At 37.4% G+C, this 17499-nt stretch overlaps 1 protein-coding gene across 1 annotated transcript in view; it reads right to left on the bottom strand.

The window, feature by feature from the left end:
- Positions 1 to 1091: 1091 nt before the first annotated feature.
- Positions 1092 to 17499, bottom strand: part of mtus2a (microtubule associated tumor suppressor candidate 2a) — a 37537-nt gene continuing 21129 nt past the window's right edge. Inside the window, exons 4-14 of the mRNA XM_053475969.1 lie at positions 16701 to 16859; positions 11866 to 11964; positions 9150 to 9439; positions 7884 to 7950; positions 7030 to 7244; positions 5628 to 5733; positions 5470 to 5543; positions 5216 to 5314; positions 5020 to 5139; positions 4649 to 4749; positions 1092 to 2767 (exon numbers count right to left, since the gene is read on the bottom strand). Coding sequence (XP_053331944.1) covers positions 2419 to 2767; positions 4649 to 4749; positions 5020 to 5139; positions 5216 to 5314; positions 5470 to 5543; positions 5628 to 5733; positions 7030 to 7244; positions 7884 to 7950; positions 9150 to 9439; positions 11866 to 11964; positions 16701 to 16859 — 1679 coding nt within the window. The 3' untranslated portion in view covers positions 1092 to 2418. The remainder of the gene's footprint in view (positions 2768 to 4648; positions 4750 to 5019; positions 5140 to 5215; positions 5315 to 5469; positions 5544 to 5627; positions 5734 to 7029; positions 7245 to 7883; positions 7951 to 9149; positions 9440 to 11865; positions 11965 to 16700; positions 16860 to 17499) is intronic.

Raw genomic sequence — 17499 nt, 5'->3', positions numbered from 1 at the left:
AAAAAAGCCTATAAGGCTTTTACAACACATGCACATAGCAAAATTTCATTACAACACCATACAAATATTAATATTAAAAATGACAAATAGCAATGTTTACATGGAGAAATTGCTGTAGTAGCTTTATACATTGTCTGTCAACTGTCTGGTGTGTGTACCGTATACTGAGAACTACAACCTGTAAGTAAGAAAGTTATAAGAAAGTTAAGTTTGTGTGTGTGCATGGCGACCTGAGGGACATGACCCTGAGCGGCAGCCATTACAGACAAGACTGGAAGACCAAGTCAAGTGTAGTGTTAAAAAACTGACTTAAGTTTATACATAACTTATATTTGCAGATGAAAGTGTTGACCTGCAGTGATCACGCGAACTGTTCTTAAACCTGTCATTGTACAGTGAAAGTTGGCTTAAGCATGGTGTCATAGATACTTGGCAGGACAGCGTAAAGACCTGGATACACCAAGGGTCAAATACAGTAATCATGTTTTGAATAATAACACAAAATGTTTCATTTCAGTGCAACAAGCATTATGACAAATAACTAGTGTGATACTAAGCTTCAAGCTGCTCTTGAATTTTAATAAACATCTGACTGTTCATTTGATATTTTAAATATACTGTATATATTAGAGCTTCAAATTTTCTTGAAGACTGATGATTCAAGAAAATTTGGGGGCATTGTCGTTTTTTATTTTATTTAAGGTTTATTGTCACTAATGTTTATTGTCTAATTTCTCTCTAGCAGCTTACAGATTTTGAATAACTACAAAAAATTATCTATATTAAAATGGTCTGTAAATTGTGTTGTTCAAATTTGATGTTACACACACACACACACACACACACACACAATTTAAACCTCCAGTAGCTACAGTAATGCACTTAAATCAAATATGAAGAAGTACAAAATAACAAAATAAGAGTATTTGGACATTTTTTTAAATGCTAAACCTATGGTATATATTTTTTAAGAAATTTGTTAGAATTTTAGACAATTTAACATTTATAGGTTTGTCTAAATAATTAAATAAATGTATTGATTTTCAATTAAAACTGACCCATCCATTCAATTAATTGAATCGTTTAAGGAAAGATTGCAAAATCAATATTCTGGCACAGTTCTATACAGTATTTAAACTTGCTATATATTTTTTTTTTATGTCTAAAAGGTGTTCTTTGAAATTTTCACTTAACTTTCTGAAATTTTAAAGAAATATTTAAGAAAAAAATATTATTAAAATGCTCCTTGATTTCTTAATATGAAACATATTACCTTTGTCATACTGTTATGCTGGTAATAATGTATTTATTCATACTACCCTATATTTTAGTGTAGCTAACTAAGTAGCTATCGTGATCATCTTTACCCATGTTCCTTTACCATATCTTTACCCATCAGCTTCTTTTTTTTTTCAATATTTCAGTTGCTAATGCATTGTAGTATTTGAAGCAAAGATTATAGTAAAGGCCACTTAACACTAGGTATGTCTCTGAAACATTATAGATGTGCTTTACATGCAAAAGCACAATTATTAACCAGTATCCAATCCACCAAGACGCCCCCACATGATATTATGTTTGTTTTGGGTGTTAAAGAACTTAAAACTCCACTTTCTGGATTGAACATATATAATTGCTGTAAAATTATGTATGGTATAAAGTCCAGGTCATGCTGCTAGTGTTAAAATGTTTAACAGTGTGCTACTGTATGAGCTGATTAATTTGTTTTCCCTAGATCACAAAAGCAAGACTAGGGCAGGAAGTGATACTTAAGCAAACCGATTCTTGAGTTCAACATCTGTGGCGCCCTCATTTCCATTACTGCATCCAGACTTTAAGGCCTGCCAGTGACCTCAACCATGCCCCAAGCAAAACTACATGACTGTAAAGTCTAAGGATAAAAGTATGGTAACAGCAGACTTTACTATTACACATTGGGTGAGGTTAAAATATACAGAATGCTTTTGTTCTGAACACAGTAACCTGCTGGTGTGCTAATCACTTAGAAGGCTGAGAATGTGTGGGTTGGATACAAAAGGCTTCTGTTGTGTATAATATTGGCCTGTTTGTGTCCTGCCTTAGAATGAGAAGGCTGGAGGCTTCAAATGCACTATAGAGTACAGCACGTAGAGATGAAGTTGCACTGATTTATAAGATGTGGTTGAGATATCAAAAAGATTTGGGGTCTGACATCAAGACATATGGATCCAATCTGACAGTCAGAATCTATGTGCAAACATTAATCTTAGAAAAATGTTGACATGATAAAAACTCCTCACTCTGTGTTTTTACACTATAATCAATGGGCAACAATAGTCATACAATTATAGCACTTGAAAAAGATTGAAAGACAGAATAAAGAGTGATTAAACAAGACATGTAAGTAACATGTTACTGGTTATGTTTTTTTCAAAAAGCTTATCTGGGAAGTGTGTTGGCATTGGGGGCTCGTGCTGGGGAGCTCCTGGCTGCTGGTGATGCTCTGTGAGTCGGAGTACCTGGGCCAGGAGAGCCCAATTTATGTACCGGCGTGCAGGGTCCAGGGGAATACGAGTGTGTGGGGGTTCCTGGGCTGGGAGAGCCAGGATGGGGGGGATTATCAAACCCTGCAAAGAAGACTCTGTGGCTGGGCGAGGAGGAGGGAGAGAGATGGGGACTTGTCTGCAGTAGCCACAGCAGCTCTTCGTTGTTACGGCTCAGGCGCTTCTTCTCGTTAGACTCCCTCTCCACGTGCTCCTGGAGATTAGCATTCTCCTCTGAAAGCTGCCTACAATTAGGCATGATATGCACACATACAGTCACACAGTGCATTTAATAGTGTGCTTCATTACTGCATGTGCTGTTCTTACTTTCATCTTAAGCTTACTGTGAGAGCTTTTACTGTTTTAACAAGAGTAGTCCACTGAACACATAGTACTAAAAACTATGTTTTCGGGGCAATTTGAGTCAGTCAATTTAAAATTTGGAAAATATGTGAAAGGATTTATCCATATTTAGAGTGGTGTTACAATGGTGATTACCTTCAATGTTTAAAGGGTTCTATTATGGCAATGACACCACATGGGAAACCAAAATTTGAAGATTATTTTAAATTGTTGAGCCATACCGTGACCTATGTACAGTGCACCAGGAAAGTATTCACAGCGCATCACCTTTTCCACATTTTGTTATGTTACAGTCTTGTTCCAAAATGGATAAAATAATTTTTTCCCTCAGAATTCTACACATAACATCCCATAATGAGAATGTGAATAAAGTTTACTTACGGTTTTTGCAAATTTATTAAAAAAACAAACAAACTGAGAAATCACATATACATAAGTATTCACAGCCTTTGCTCAATACTTTGTCAATGCACATTAAGCAGCAATTACAGCCTCAAGTCTTTTTAAATATGATGTCACAAGCTTGGCACACCTATCCTTGTGCAGTTTTGCCCATTCCTCTTTGCAGCACCCCTTAGGCTCCATCAGGTTGGAGCACAGCCATTTTAAGATCTCTCTAGAGATGTTCAATCGGATTCCAATCTGGGCTCTGGCTGGGCCACTCAAGGACATTCACAGAGTTATCCTAAAGCCACTCCTTTGATATCTTGGCTGTGTGCTTAGGGTCTTTGTCCTGCTGAAAGATGAACCATCACCCCAGTCTGAGGTTAAGAGCGCTCTGGAGAAGGTTTTCATCCAGGATGTCTCTGTACATTGCTGCAGTCATCTTTCCCTTTATCCTGACTAGTCTCCCAGTTGTAGCCGCTGAAAAACATCCCCACAGCATGAGGCTGCCACCACCATGCTGGGAATTGGGTAGGTATTGGCCTAGGGAGGGAATGTAGGGAATTGATGGTATTGGCCTGGTGATGAGCGATGCCTGGTTTTCTCCAAACGTGATATTCACACAAAAAAGTTAAATCTTTGTCTCATCAGACCAAAGAATTTTGTTTCTCATGGTCTGAGAGTACTTCAGGTGCCTTTTTGCAAACCCAGGCTGCCACGTGCCTTTTACTAAGGAGTGGCTTCCGTCTAACCACTGTACCATATAGGCCTAATTCGTGGATTTCTGCAGAGATGGTTGTTCTTCTGGAAAGTTCTTCTCTCTGGTTTGTGCTCTGACATGATCTGTCAAGTGTGGGACCTTATATAGACAGTTGTGTGCCTTTCCAAATCATGTCCAATAAACTGAATTTACCACAGGTGGACTCCAATTAAGCTGCAAAAACATCTCAAGGATGATCAGGGGAAACAGAATGCACCTGAGCTCAATTTTGAGCTTCATGACAAAGGCTGTGAATACTTATGTACATGCGCTTTTTAATTTTTTTTTTTATTTTTTATAAATTTGCAAAAATCTCAAGTAAACTAGACTTTTGCACAGTATTGTTTTGGTGCTAATTATAACTACAACAAATGATAAAAAAAAATGTTGTTTATACATGTTTCTCTACAAAAAAATATTTTTAACATATCCTGGTAAAACACCCACACACCTTGGAGCTTCATACACACTGACAATAATTTATATAAAACTGCAGTTTTGTGTTTAACACCAGTTTTTGTCAGTGTACTCAGACATTTGGAGCCAACTTTGATAACACATTTTCATTAATTAATGAAATCCTAATGATCCCTGAAAGATTATTGCTGGTGAGGATTACCTGGACATGGCAACATTGCGGTCGATGCGGGCCTTCAGGTCTTCATTCTGCTGTTGGAGAACCTGTACCTTCTCCTCCAGGTATATGTTCTTTTGGGCCTGCTCAAATGATCAGGTATCCAGAGAGCTCCCCATTAAATTCATATTCACATCACATACTGATGTACAATAGTATACCTAATGTAAGTCGCTCTGGATAAGTGTCTAAATGTAAATTTCACTACCAGCTTCATTGATGTTTGCTGAGAAATTATGTGTCATATCCTTGCCATCATACCCTTATAAATCTCTATATATATCCTTGCCATCTTAAATAACGTCCAGAAGAGATTCGCATTTAAAATATGCCAATAAAGGGAATTTATTTTTTACCACTTTCTCTAGATGGCAGATTTTCCTCTCCTGGTCATGTATCTGCTGGTTCTTCATCTCCAGCACCTCCTTGAGGCTCTTAAGGTCTTGCTCAATGTGCTTGTATGGGGCTAGAGCATCCTAAAAACAGTAAAATTAACCCATTATTAACGGCACAAATCATTTGATGGTGTTAGAGTGTGTGAATCAATTTTACCAGTATCTGCTCGTCTGCACTCTTCCTTAACGCCTCTTCAAAGCGTCTGGCTTTGTCCTGTAATGCTCGATTCTGAAATGTCAGCATGTCAACTTGATCCTAAAATACAACACACGTCACTATAAACACCCGAAATACTGTTGACTCTGAATCTGTTAGTGGCTAACACATCTTAATTCCATGATGGTACATGACAATTTTACAATAGGTCAAATTTAGGTCAAAAGGTGGATGTTAACCACATGTGACACTACCTGAAGGGAGAGTTTATGCTTTTCAAAATCAGTCTCTAGAGCAGCTTTCTGTTTTTCATGGGCTTTCCTCAGGTCTGAAATCAGAACGCAATGTAAGCACGTTGCATTCTGCCTATATAAGATTTAACAAATAAAATCATTAAAATGCAAACACACACCTCTCATGCTCCTTGCATGCTCCTCCTGCAGACTTGCCATGGTCACGTCGTGCATGGTTCTCAGGTCTTCCAAGCCTGACTCATGTTGAGCTGTTAGCTCTTCAATCTGCAAAGAAACAAAATGAACTCATATTCTCATTGTTTTTTTTATAGCACATACTGTTCCATGTCTCTTTGCCTTAACCTTTTATACAGTATATACAGTTTGTGATGTACATTTTTCAGGTCTATACTTAGCTGTGCTCTTTCCTTTGGGAGATGGTACAAAAAAAAAAAAAAAAAACAAGATCAGCATATAAGGCCAGAACCTTTAGCTGTTGAACAGCTTAGAACTGCAAACCTGTCAAAAAGCCAGCTGTCTTTGTGTTCTCTTAAAGTCAAAATGTGTTTTGTGTAAGAACTACAGTACATTCAGGTCTTTTTGGCCTAAAAAGTATTTAAAAAATGATTAGTCGTCTTTAATGTATGTTATTTTCAGTTTTTATATGCAGTACTTTAAATATATGCTGATAAAAAGAATAATTTGATTATAAAGCTAATAAAAGATGGAGAAAATATACTGTGATAATATACACTCACTGGTCACTTCGTTAGGTACACAATATTTAACTGCTCAATGCATTTAGGCGTTAGGCATTAGTTCACACCAAGCATCAGCATAAGAAAGCAAATTGATTTGAGCCATCTCTAGGGTTTAGAGAATGGTCTGAAAAACAGAAAACCTCCAGTGAGAGGAAGTCCTTTGGCCAACAATGCCTTGGTGATGCCAGAGGTCAGAGGAGAATGGCCGACTCATTCGAGCTGATAGAAAGGCAACAGCGACTCTAATAACATCTCTATACAAATGAGGTATGCTAAAGAGCATCTCAACAATCACCAAATTATAAAATTACTCAAATGGCCTCCGCCATCACCAAATCTTAATCTGGTGATTAGTATACTGGTGATGCTGAATGCTGATTGTTTGTAAGAGACGAGAGGGGAAATGAGGTTGCTGCTGCTGAAATTGTATCAGCCTGTCACAATAAAATATTTATTTCAATTTCTTTCATTTAGAAATGAAATGGTTCTAATTATGACTACAACAAATAAAAAAAAACATGTTGTTTATAGAATTAAAGCCAATAGAACAGCTTTGGGATGTGGTGGAATAGGGGATTTATGGATCATGGGTGATGATATCATGTCAATATGGACCAAAATCTCTAAAGAGTGTTTCCAGCACTTTTTTTGATCTATGCCATAAAGAATTAAAAATAAAAAGTCCAAAAGACAAAAGCGGGCCCAAGTGGCCAGTGAGTGTATAGTTGTGCCATTGTTAGTATAAACTTAATACAAGATGAGACCGTCATTGCCAAGCAGTGTGTAGCACTCTAGCACTCTAACACACACACACAAACACCTGCTCCTGTTGCTGGGTTCGTAGTTCCTCCACATGTGACTGGTACTCAGCCCTCAGGTGGTCTGTGTCAGAGGCGTGCCGTGCTCTGAGCTCTTCCTCCAGAGTGGCAAGTTCAGCCTCCTGCTGCTCCTGGAGCTCCTTCAGCTGCAGTGCAAAACTTTGCTCTAGTGCAACCTTTTCCTGTTGCAGCAGCCTCCATCGAGCAGAGGTGCAGACTGACAATGAGGGAGGAAGAAGGCAAACTCAGCATTTACTTTAAACCATCTTTACCTTTAAACAATAAAACAAGTAAGGATGTCATATTATATTACATCCTTTATTCTTTTTTATTATTATTATTATTATTATTATTATTATTATTTTTACAAATAAAATAGGACTCTTACTCATGACCTATGTATCTTTTCATATTATTTGAAACACTTCACAGACAAATACTAGAGTCCAGAATCAGGGGCAGAAATGTACCAGCATTTATGATGATTCTTGCCTTGGGTTTGTGCATGGAGTGTGCATGTTGTGACTGTGCTCGGTGGGTTTTCGCTGGGTACTCAAGTCCATAAACATGCAGAATAGGCTAAGAGGCATTTAAACTTGCCCTTAATATGTTAATGAGTGCGTGAGTATGTGTATGTGTGTGTGTGCTCTGCAATGGATTGGCACTCCATCCAGGATCTAACCCCCCCCCTCACACACACACAACCCTGAATACATGGTATAGGCAATGACATGCGCTGAGATGCCCATGAAGTGAGACAATCTTGAGGTTTTTTAACTCATGGTTACAAATTAGGAACTATACAGATGTGAGTATGGTTTATTCTTGTACACTGAAAAAAACCCACATAACTTACCCACTTCCTCTTGAATATGGCTGAGCTCCAGAGACAACTCCTTCTCTTTCTGCTCAGCATTTTCACTCTGAAACACACACACAAAAAAACACAATGGCCCATTAGTTCATCCTGAGTAGTAGACCTAATTACCAGCTGAGTGTTGCAGTGTCATGACCTGCACTATGAGAACATGGTTCTGACCCATATTTTAAGTATATTTCATTAGATGTTGCATATGTGACATGAAGTATAGTACATTTCATCCTACTGCTGTAGCACGCCTACAGGCTGGAATACTCAGCTGACACTCAAAGCTTTGGTTGTGGGTTTAAATTTTCAGTTCATTTTGTTTCTAGCTGTTTATATTTTCTCTATAATATATGAAACTTGTGACTGATAGCATAATTTGTTGTGTAGGAGTGTCGGCATAAATATACTGTTGTGTGTGTGTGTGTGTGTGTGCGTGCGTGGACATGCATGCCATTTTGATCCATACACAACCTGACAAGCATAAAATTAACAATTTTATTATAAGGATCCTGGAAATTCACATATTTTTTATTCTATATCCAACAAACCACACTGAGTCCATAAATGGCCTTAATAATTATCTGACTAGTAAAATCTGGTATGTTGTAGCTTTTCAGGAGTGTCTGACACCTTCAATGTAAACAACACAAAGAGGTTGGGAAAAAACTAAATAATTTAAACTGCCCTGCCTTTCATGAACACCAGAGGGCACTGTGAAAAAGCCAGTCTAATGTACACAGTGCAATTAAATATATTTTGTTATTTTGAATATAACATTAGCTAGCGGAAGACATTTTTTTAAATTCACAATAAAACAATATTTATATTATTTAGTGGAGTTATTTTAAGAAAAAAATATCTGCGTCAAATTTAAAGGTAGTCTGAAGAGTTTGTTTTTTTTAGGTCTGGAAGAATAAGGAAAACTAAATAACAACATAACAGGTATAAGTATTCTTTGTGATATTAATATATACCTAAAGTCTTTCTGGACAGTAAATGTCTGTAAAGGAACACAAGCTGTACAAGAATACTGTACATAGCTGTATACAAGGCAGACAAAATGACCAACCGTTACAAATAATACTTGTAATTATTATATATTAATTTTTTTTGTCTTTCATCATTATCTGATCAATAAGTTCCAATAACATGTAACCTTCAAGGTAAGGATCATCTGTTTGCCATGCAACTTTCTTAAGAGATCCTGTGTGAGTTTACTGAGTATCTTTACAGGCTGAATTCTTCCCTCAATACCTTCAGACAGAAGTGCTGGGTGCAGACGGCTAGCACATCCAGACGGAGCACTGTCCTCTTCAGCTCAGCCCGGAGAGTCAGCAGCTGTCCATTCTGCTCCTTGCATTGAGCCTGCAGCCGGAGGATCTCCTCCTCTTGCTTCTCCTGCTCTTTTCGATCTTTCTCCTTCCTTTGTACATCTTCTTTTTTCTTTTCTGAGCCTGGGGAACCACTGGTTCCTATGATCTGCACACCCGGGCCCCCAGGAACTCCGGGGACTCGCACTGCTGCTGCCCTCTGTCTCTGCAGGACTGGAGAGAGGAAACCAGTTGCATGTAGAAGTTTAAGTCGGTGTCACAAAACATAAACTGTTCAGTTTACTGGGGATCTGTTCAGATTAAGACACCTCTCTTTTTTTGTTGGTTAAATATGAGTAAATTATGCTGTTTGGGGGGGGGTAAAAAGGGTCTATGCACCCCGCAAGTGGACACTTTTTCCCTTTTGCATGCCAGAGAAAAAGTTCCTTCTTAGCAGAAAAAATACACATCCCTATAGTATGACATCCAAACTTGTGATTTCCATCCTTTAAATTATTTGACAGTAGGCAGCAAGAAACTCATCTTAACAGCTTTAAACAATATCTATAAATCCATTACTGTCATACTAACTCATAAACATGCTTTTACATTAACTTCAATGCACCGATTACAGAAGCATATGTCAGAATGACATAAAGTGCTGCAAGACGGCTCATGTATTTAATCTCTAATGCACACACACACACATCCATCAGAGTGTTCACACACAAATGCATGTAACCACATACTGTATATATAATATATGCCACCAGAATGGTTCAGCTTATAGTCATGGAGTCATCTCTATGACAACAAGAGAAAAGTATAGGAGTCTTGATAATAAAGCAGGGCTAATAGAAGGGTAGAAAGTGTTTCTCATTACTCAGGGGTGATAATGTGACAGATGCTTTTATTTAGAAAGATGCCACTCATGTGTGTGTGGGAGAGAGACTGAGAGAGAGAGAGAGAGAGAGAGAGAGAGAGAGAGATCAAACCATTTCCAGAGAGATGGAAAGATCAACTGTAGGTGCATCTAGAGGTCGGCTAACTGTATGCATGTCTCCTCACAGATTTATACACTATTTATTTTACTGTATATATCAAGTAACACTCATGGTATGTAAAATATAAATGTATGTCAGTGTAATCAGAGTCATAGCTGTAGGGCAGACTGTGAATTTTCAGCAGCTGACCAGAATGCTGACACACAGTCTATGTAAAATAGAAAGTATAGAAGGTCTCTAAAATTTCAGATGGGTCAAGTTCGATATTATATCAGGAATCTTTCCTAAATGGTGGTCTCATCTTACTAAACTATGGCACTTGTGCAAATTCATTTTGAATGCTCACAGAAAGACAGCGAAAAGAAAAAGTGAAAAAGAGGCAAGACTATTGCAGGTGGTGGAGATAGTCTAAAAATAATTAAGAATGATGAATATGTTCTAAGACATAAAATAATGCAATACTAGTCTAACATCATTCTGGTAAGCAAGCTAGGTCGGAACTGCTGCTCAATTTAAAAGCTCCAATGTAGATTATTTATTATAAAGAATTATTTGTATATTTTCAAATATATAGTATGGTATATATTTCGCTCATCATCTATAGTGAGTGAGTCTAAAGCCTATCCTAGAGGACTTAGGGCACTTAGTTTTCATCATTTTGTTGCAACAGTAGTTTGGTCTTTCTGGGGTTCTACAGAGTACTGTATGTAGAAAGAAACACTTTAAGCCAGTTATCTTATAGTTGGTTCATCAAAATGCCTACAGTTTTTTTTTTGTACCACAGGCACATTTGCAACCTTACTAGAGTGAAATGAAAATACATTTGCTTCTTATATTAACTACAAGAAAGACATCTTTATAATAAATGGCAATAAAGAGGAGAAAAAAAATGCCAGGAGAACTCATTATATTTTCCTGTCATTCCCTAGAATGTTTTAAAATTGTAATGCAATATTATGCAAACGAACGTTAAAGTATTGTTATGTTATACAATGCAGCATAATGTATTAACTATATAGCACAGTTTGTAGTGCCTATAAAAATCTCATAAAGAGAAAATGAGGATTGAAGTATGGTTGGTAAGTAGTGAGTATTTCAGACTTGGCAGTTTGTGAGTTTTGGGATTTAAAACTGTGTGAAATAAATAACCATGTCCTTTCCAAAAGATTTATATATGCTCTCTGTCTGTGCATTTCATGAAATATATAACTTTGTCATATACAATTCATGGAAAGCATATAGTTTTTAAAGGCTGTGTTTACTTGCATGTTTTTTTTAATAAGCTGCAGAAATTGCAGCCTCTATCTGGTGGCGGCGTAACAAACTCGGAGGACAGCGCTATCAGCTGCTTCTGCTTGCGCGAGCTCACAGACGCCCCTGATTGGCTGTAGAGCCGTGATTAATGTGGGAGCACCAAGTACCTCTCATCCCTCCCCTCTGAGAGAGCTCGGCCAATCAGCTCTCTCTAGACCTCCAGCTGCGAGAGGTTACAGCATCACCCGGAGATCGAACTTGTGATCTCCGGATGATATGGCGAGCACTTTATCACCACGCCACTTAGAGGCTCACCCTGGCATTAAGTTTAATGAAAGAAAAAAAAAAGAGCTTTAAAGGTTAATAATGAGATTGCCGATGAAGGACAAATCTTTATCTCACCTGGGGACTGGGGTTTGGGTGAAACAACAGCCAGACGCTTTGGAGATGAGAGTGCCGAATGAGAGCCTTCAGAAGACTTCTGAAAGTCTTTCCGGGAGCCTTAAATGCATAAAAATTCAACAGTAAACAAACAGTTAGCATAACGAGTTATTGAAGAGGGTACTTGCATTTTAGCAGGTATAGACGTGTCAGAGACATACTGTAAAGTTCTACGAGACTAGTTTCTCTATTCTTCTTTCTCTTATTATCCAAAACTAGTATTACTTCTTAGCTTTGGCGCCAGAGAGAAAGATAAATTTCAATAAGGTGTAGTCAGGCAATAAATGAGGCAGTCTTGTGCTCCTTTAATACCTTAGTCTAGCTGGAATGTCATGCTGTGACCCTGATACACACTACTGCACTCTAATGCGGCGCTCTAACAGCAATATATATATATATTTTTTTATTCAACCCTAGCTCTCATATGAAATTGTATCACATGCATTGTGTGACTCAGGCATGGCAAGTGCACACCATAATTTAGTCACGAACATCAAATTAATCAAATATTATTACCTCATTTTGGGACACGACAAGCAAATATAAAACATTAAATTCTAGACATTTTGGGTACCAAAACCCCAAAAACCACATGACTAGGCCGTCAGGCATGCTAGCATGAAATCACGATTCTCCTAAAACCCTAAATTTCTCATGTATCCACTTTCCCAACCATGGAACTAAAAAGCTGGAGCAAATTTAAAAACAGTTTAAATAACAGAGAATTTCATACTTCGCATCCTTTCTCAGAACATATTAGAGACTATAAAATGATCTGTAGTGATCAGTGCCAACGGCCACGATGAACAGCTCCTGCTAAGATTCAAACCCATTTCAACAGTCCCTGCTGGGTTTGCAGCTCTGGCGGCCCTCCCTCGCCTTGACTCTGGAGCTCCAGAGTGTGGTTACACACACTGCAGGAACAGCAAAGCTGTGTTTAAAGATTAATGGACTGAAGAGTGAGAGTGGCACAGGCCTGATAAAAATATAGGATCCAGGTTATGTTCCTGCTGCCCACGCCTTTTGTCCGTCATTATGCATAATGTGGAACGCTAATGTTAAGAAGATGAGCAGAAAGTCCCTAAGGCACTTTATAAATAAATAAAGTAGAAAAGTATAGAAAAAAACACAGAATTAAAAAGAAACACACTGTGTTGAAAGGCAAATGACAATGGCAAATACAAACAACAATGCACTGAGTTTAGTTGGCTTAAGGACTTAATTTAGCCTTAACTAATGTTTTGTATGTACATGGCTTAAACCAGTACAGTACATTATTCTACATCATTTTATGAATAATAAATGTAAGAGACACTATGACTTGGGTCAACCTGTGCTTAGAATAAATGTTTAACTTGTAAGGCGAGACTAAGAATTAAACAGAAGGCCAGACCAACCGATAAAACTAAACTCACCCAGATGGGCTTTTGCATGTTCATTTTACAAAAAGTTACACACTATCAGAATTGATACAGTGCCAAGAAAAAAATATTAGCTATTTTTTTTTCATGTTTGTCAGACTTAAATGGTTGAGATCATTAAACAAATTTTAATGCTCCAGTACATAAGGAGAACCCAAGTAAATACAAAATGCAGTTTTTAAGTGAGGATTTTATTTATTAAGGAAAAAACCCACCTGGCTCCTCAAAATCAAAACTCTAATTTTTGCAAAGCTGAGTTAAAATTCACTTGCCACACCTAGACCTGAGTATTGTCAGACCTGTTGAAACAATAAATCTTTTAAATAGAACCTGTCTGACAAAGTCAAGCATGTTAAAAGATCTAAACAAATGCAACACGATTTAAAGAAATCCAAGTAATTGACATTTATCAGACTGGAAAGGGTCTTCTAATGCTTTGGGACTCCAATGAACCATAGTGAGAAACATTATATATTATTATCAATGGAGAAAACTAGGAATAGTGGTGAACTTTCCCAGGAGTGGCCGGGCTTCCAAAATTACTCCACAGTTCACAGAAGCTCATAAAAGAACCCAGAACAACATCTAAGAAACTGCAGGCCTCACTTGCCTCAATTTAAGTTTTAAGTAATAGTGCAATAATGGCATCCATGGCAGAGTTCCAAGGTGAAAGCCACTGATGACCGAAAAAAATACAAAAGCTCGTCTTACAAGATTTTTGGTCAAATATAAAACAAAAGTTGAACTTTTTGGAAGGTGTGCATTTCATTACAAACAGTCAAACATGGCAAACATGGGGGTGGTAGGTAGTGTAATAGTCTGGGACTGCTCTGTACCTTCAGGCCCGGACGACTTGCCATAATTGATGGAACCATAAATTCTGCACTCAGATAGGACCAGGTAGGTTTGGACTTCTTTTTTCACTTAATAAATGAAATCATCATTTAAAAACTGCATTTTGTATTTTCTCAGGTTATCTTTGTGTAATATTAAACTTTGCTTAAAATCTGATTCATTTAAGTGTGAAAAATGTCAGGGGGGGAGGGGCAATACCTTTTTTTTTTACAGCACTGTACAGTATGTATTGTACTGTATTTGCACTATGTTCTGCATACACTTGTGGACCATCCCCAAACCTTTTCCACATAAGTTATTAAAAATTAAATGATTTAATAAATAATTGTCGATAATGTCTTTGGATGCTGTAGCAATACAGTTTCCCTTTATTGGAACTTGTGGCTCATACATGTTCTTACATGATAAGGCCCCATGAGGTATAAGACAACATGGTGTGCCAAGGTTGTTAAGAAGGAGCTCAAGTGTTATGTAGAGTGCCGTACTGTACATTCCTGACCTTACTAATGCATTAGTGGTTGAAAAGAGAAATTGCACTAGGCAGATTCAATATCTAGTGCAAGGTCTTGCCTTACGAGTGGAGGTTATTATAACATTTAAGAGGGACTAGATATTCAAAATACATTGAAGTGTGAAGGTCAGATGGCCGTAAACTTTTGACTAAATTGTCATATATATTATAATTATAATGTTATAATTGTCATATATATGACAATTTTAACATTTTTTTCTATTACAATGTTTGAGTAATTTACTTTAGACACTCTAAAAATAGTCAAAAAACAGCAAATAGCAAATAAATTCTAAAAATTTTTAAACAGTTTATGCGCTAAAATCAAATATTCATATATCAACATGTTTAAATAAAGAGCAGAATTGCTCTCTGTCTGTCCATTTCATGTGGTGTATAAATTTGTTATATGCAATTCATGGAAGGCAAATAGGTTTTTAGAGGCTGTGTTCACTTGCATTATTTTTTCATGAACTGCAGCCTCTATCAGGTTTGTGGTTATTTATCAAAATAAAAGTATTCTTACTTTGTATTCTTACTTTATATTCATATATCAACATGTTTAAATGAAGGGCAGAATTTCTACTCAAGTAAAGTATGTAAGTTAAACAAAAATAAATAATTGTAAATAACAATAAAAAATTTTATGCTTAGGCTAATATCTAAATAAATATAACTAAGAACATTACAAACAGCATTTTTGGCGCAATAGACATAATATTATAATGTATTGGCGACATAAAGCCAGAATCTTTTCTTTTCTTTTTTTCTGAGCGTTAAATAAACCTTATACACACTGGTAATTTATTCTATAAACCGTAGTATCAGCTGATCTCTGGCCTTGTTAAACTCAAAATCAGTTCATGTCTATTCTACTTACACATATTATGACATATTGAAAGGCTGATACATTTTTGACATGCTATGCACATACTTCTGCTGTCTGTTGTGATGCTGATGCCTGATCCTGACACACTTCCACTACTCCTTTTACCCTGAGGACCTGCCCGATTCATCTTGATGCTCTACTTCCGAATCTCTGGGGGTTTCTGCACTTTTTACTCATTTTCCACTGCAGTGGATGGTCCTGCATGGATACCCTAAGTTTTGCACTTCCAATGCCTGAAAACCACATTTTCTTTAGTGGATAACCTTATCTGAAGAATAAAGATGTAGAAACTGGTGTAAACATAAAAACTACTCATTCCAAACATCAACACACCTACTGTAGATCTGTTTGCCTTTACTCTTCTACTACAGACTCTAATGATTTACAATCCCATTACATGGTGTCATTGGAAGAGAACAGGTTCAGTTTTGCATTTGGTTCCTCTTACAGTTTTTTTCCCTTGTCATTTCCACCTCTGACTTGGTCATTAGGGATCTAAATATAAATCGTCCATACAACCATTTGTCTAAAAGGTTGCTTGGTGACATGGTGTATTGTTGAAATCTTTAAACGAATGAAATTGAATTAAATGACAAAAAATTGTTAATAAGGATAAGCTGATAGGCTGGTTCATGACAGTCTGTAGATGGTTTATAAATCACGTAAGGTGTTGCCCCAGATTTGATCATCTCAGCAATATTGGGGTAATAAATCTAGCAGGTATAGGCTTATACCACTGTAATCCCTATGTGATTAATGGCATCATGGTTGCCATGGTCACTTAAGTCATTGTTCAAGCTTGACAACCTTTCTTCACTCCAGCTTGATGCTTAAGTTAGAATAAGCTGCCTCAGTAAAAGAGGCTCCCATAGGTTTGCACATCTCCCATCTGCCAGGCGAACATCAAAAGTTCTACTTTAAACTCGATTTATAAACACAGCATTTAAGATTCTATTCTGAAATAATGATAAGCACTATTGATTTAGTATAGATGTAAGCAGTTGCCTGGCTGGAGGGGACGTTTGTTCATGGTGTAAATAGCAGTTTGTCTGGTTGTGTGGATTTAGCAACTTTTTATCATGGAAAATAAAAGTGCTCAGGCTCTTTTTCATGTTCTTACCAACTGGGGAACCTGGTGGAGGAGGCAGCAGTGGGCGGCGGGTTGGTACAGGAGTGCTGGGGGGTTGTAGGCTGCCGCGGGATGGTGCTTTCTGCCCCTCACTGCATGAAGCTGTAATCACCCTGTGGAAAGGGGGGTCATCGCTCACACCGGCAGGACCTGTAAGCACACAAACAAATAAAGCACATCCTCTAGTACATCATTTACCAGCACAAACAAGATAAAGCACTGAAATCAACCTCATCCTTAACCCTGCTTTCATATGACTCTCATAAAACATATTTTCCCCTAATGCTTCTTTAGCCATTTGCTAAAGCCATACACACTGTCAGTAACAAATCTCACCTTTACTACTGTAATACATTGCATGTGTTTCTGTATTTACTAGACATCACCATGGTAGCATGCTTCAAAAATGGATAAAAGAAAAAGAGTGGATCACCTTGACCTGCTAGTCACTTAAAATTTTAAAAGAAAAAAAAAAGCAGACAAACCCTGTACATCCTACTCTCCAGTGGGATTTGTCAGTTTAACCACACCAGCATGTGCCACCTCCTGGAGTGAGCACCATGTGGAACTACTGTAGGTGAGCAGCTTCTCAAGAGTCATAGCATTATACAGTAGATTGTCTCACTGCTTTACTTCTACAGTATGTAATTATCTAAATGGTAGTGACATTTACTGAACACTATACTGTAGACAACACTCTCTGCACATCTATCTGTAACGCTACAGAAGGAATAAGAATTCAAAGTTAGACCGAATACCACAAAATCAGCCTAAATCCCGGTGGACCGCA

The sequence above is a fragment of the Clarias gariepinus genome, chromosome 17 (assembly GCF_024256425.1).
Source record: "Clarias gariepinus isolate MV-2021 ecotype Netherlands chromosome 17, CGAR_prim_01v2, whole genome shotgun sequence".
Taxonomy (NCBI): domain Eukaryota; kingdom Metazoa; phylum Chordata; class Actinopteri; order Siluriformes; family Clariidae; genus Clarias; species Clarias gariepinus.
Note: the sequence above shows the minus strand (reverse complement) of the source record. Positions and strands in the feature narration are given on the sequence as shown.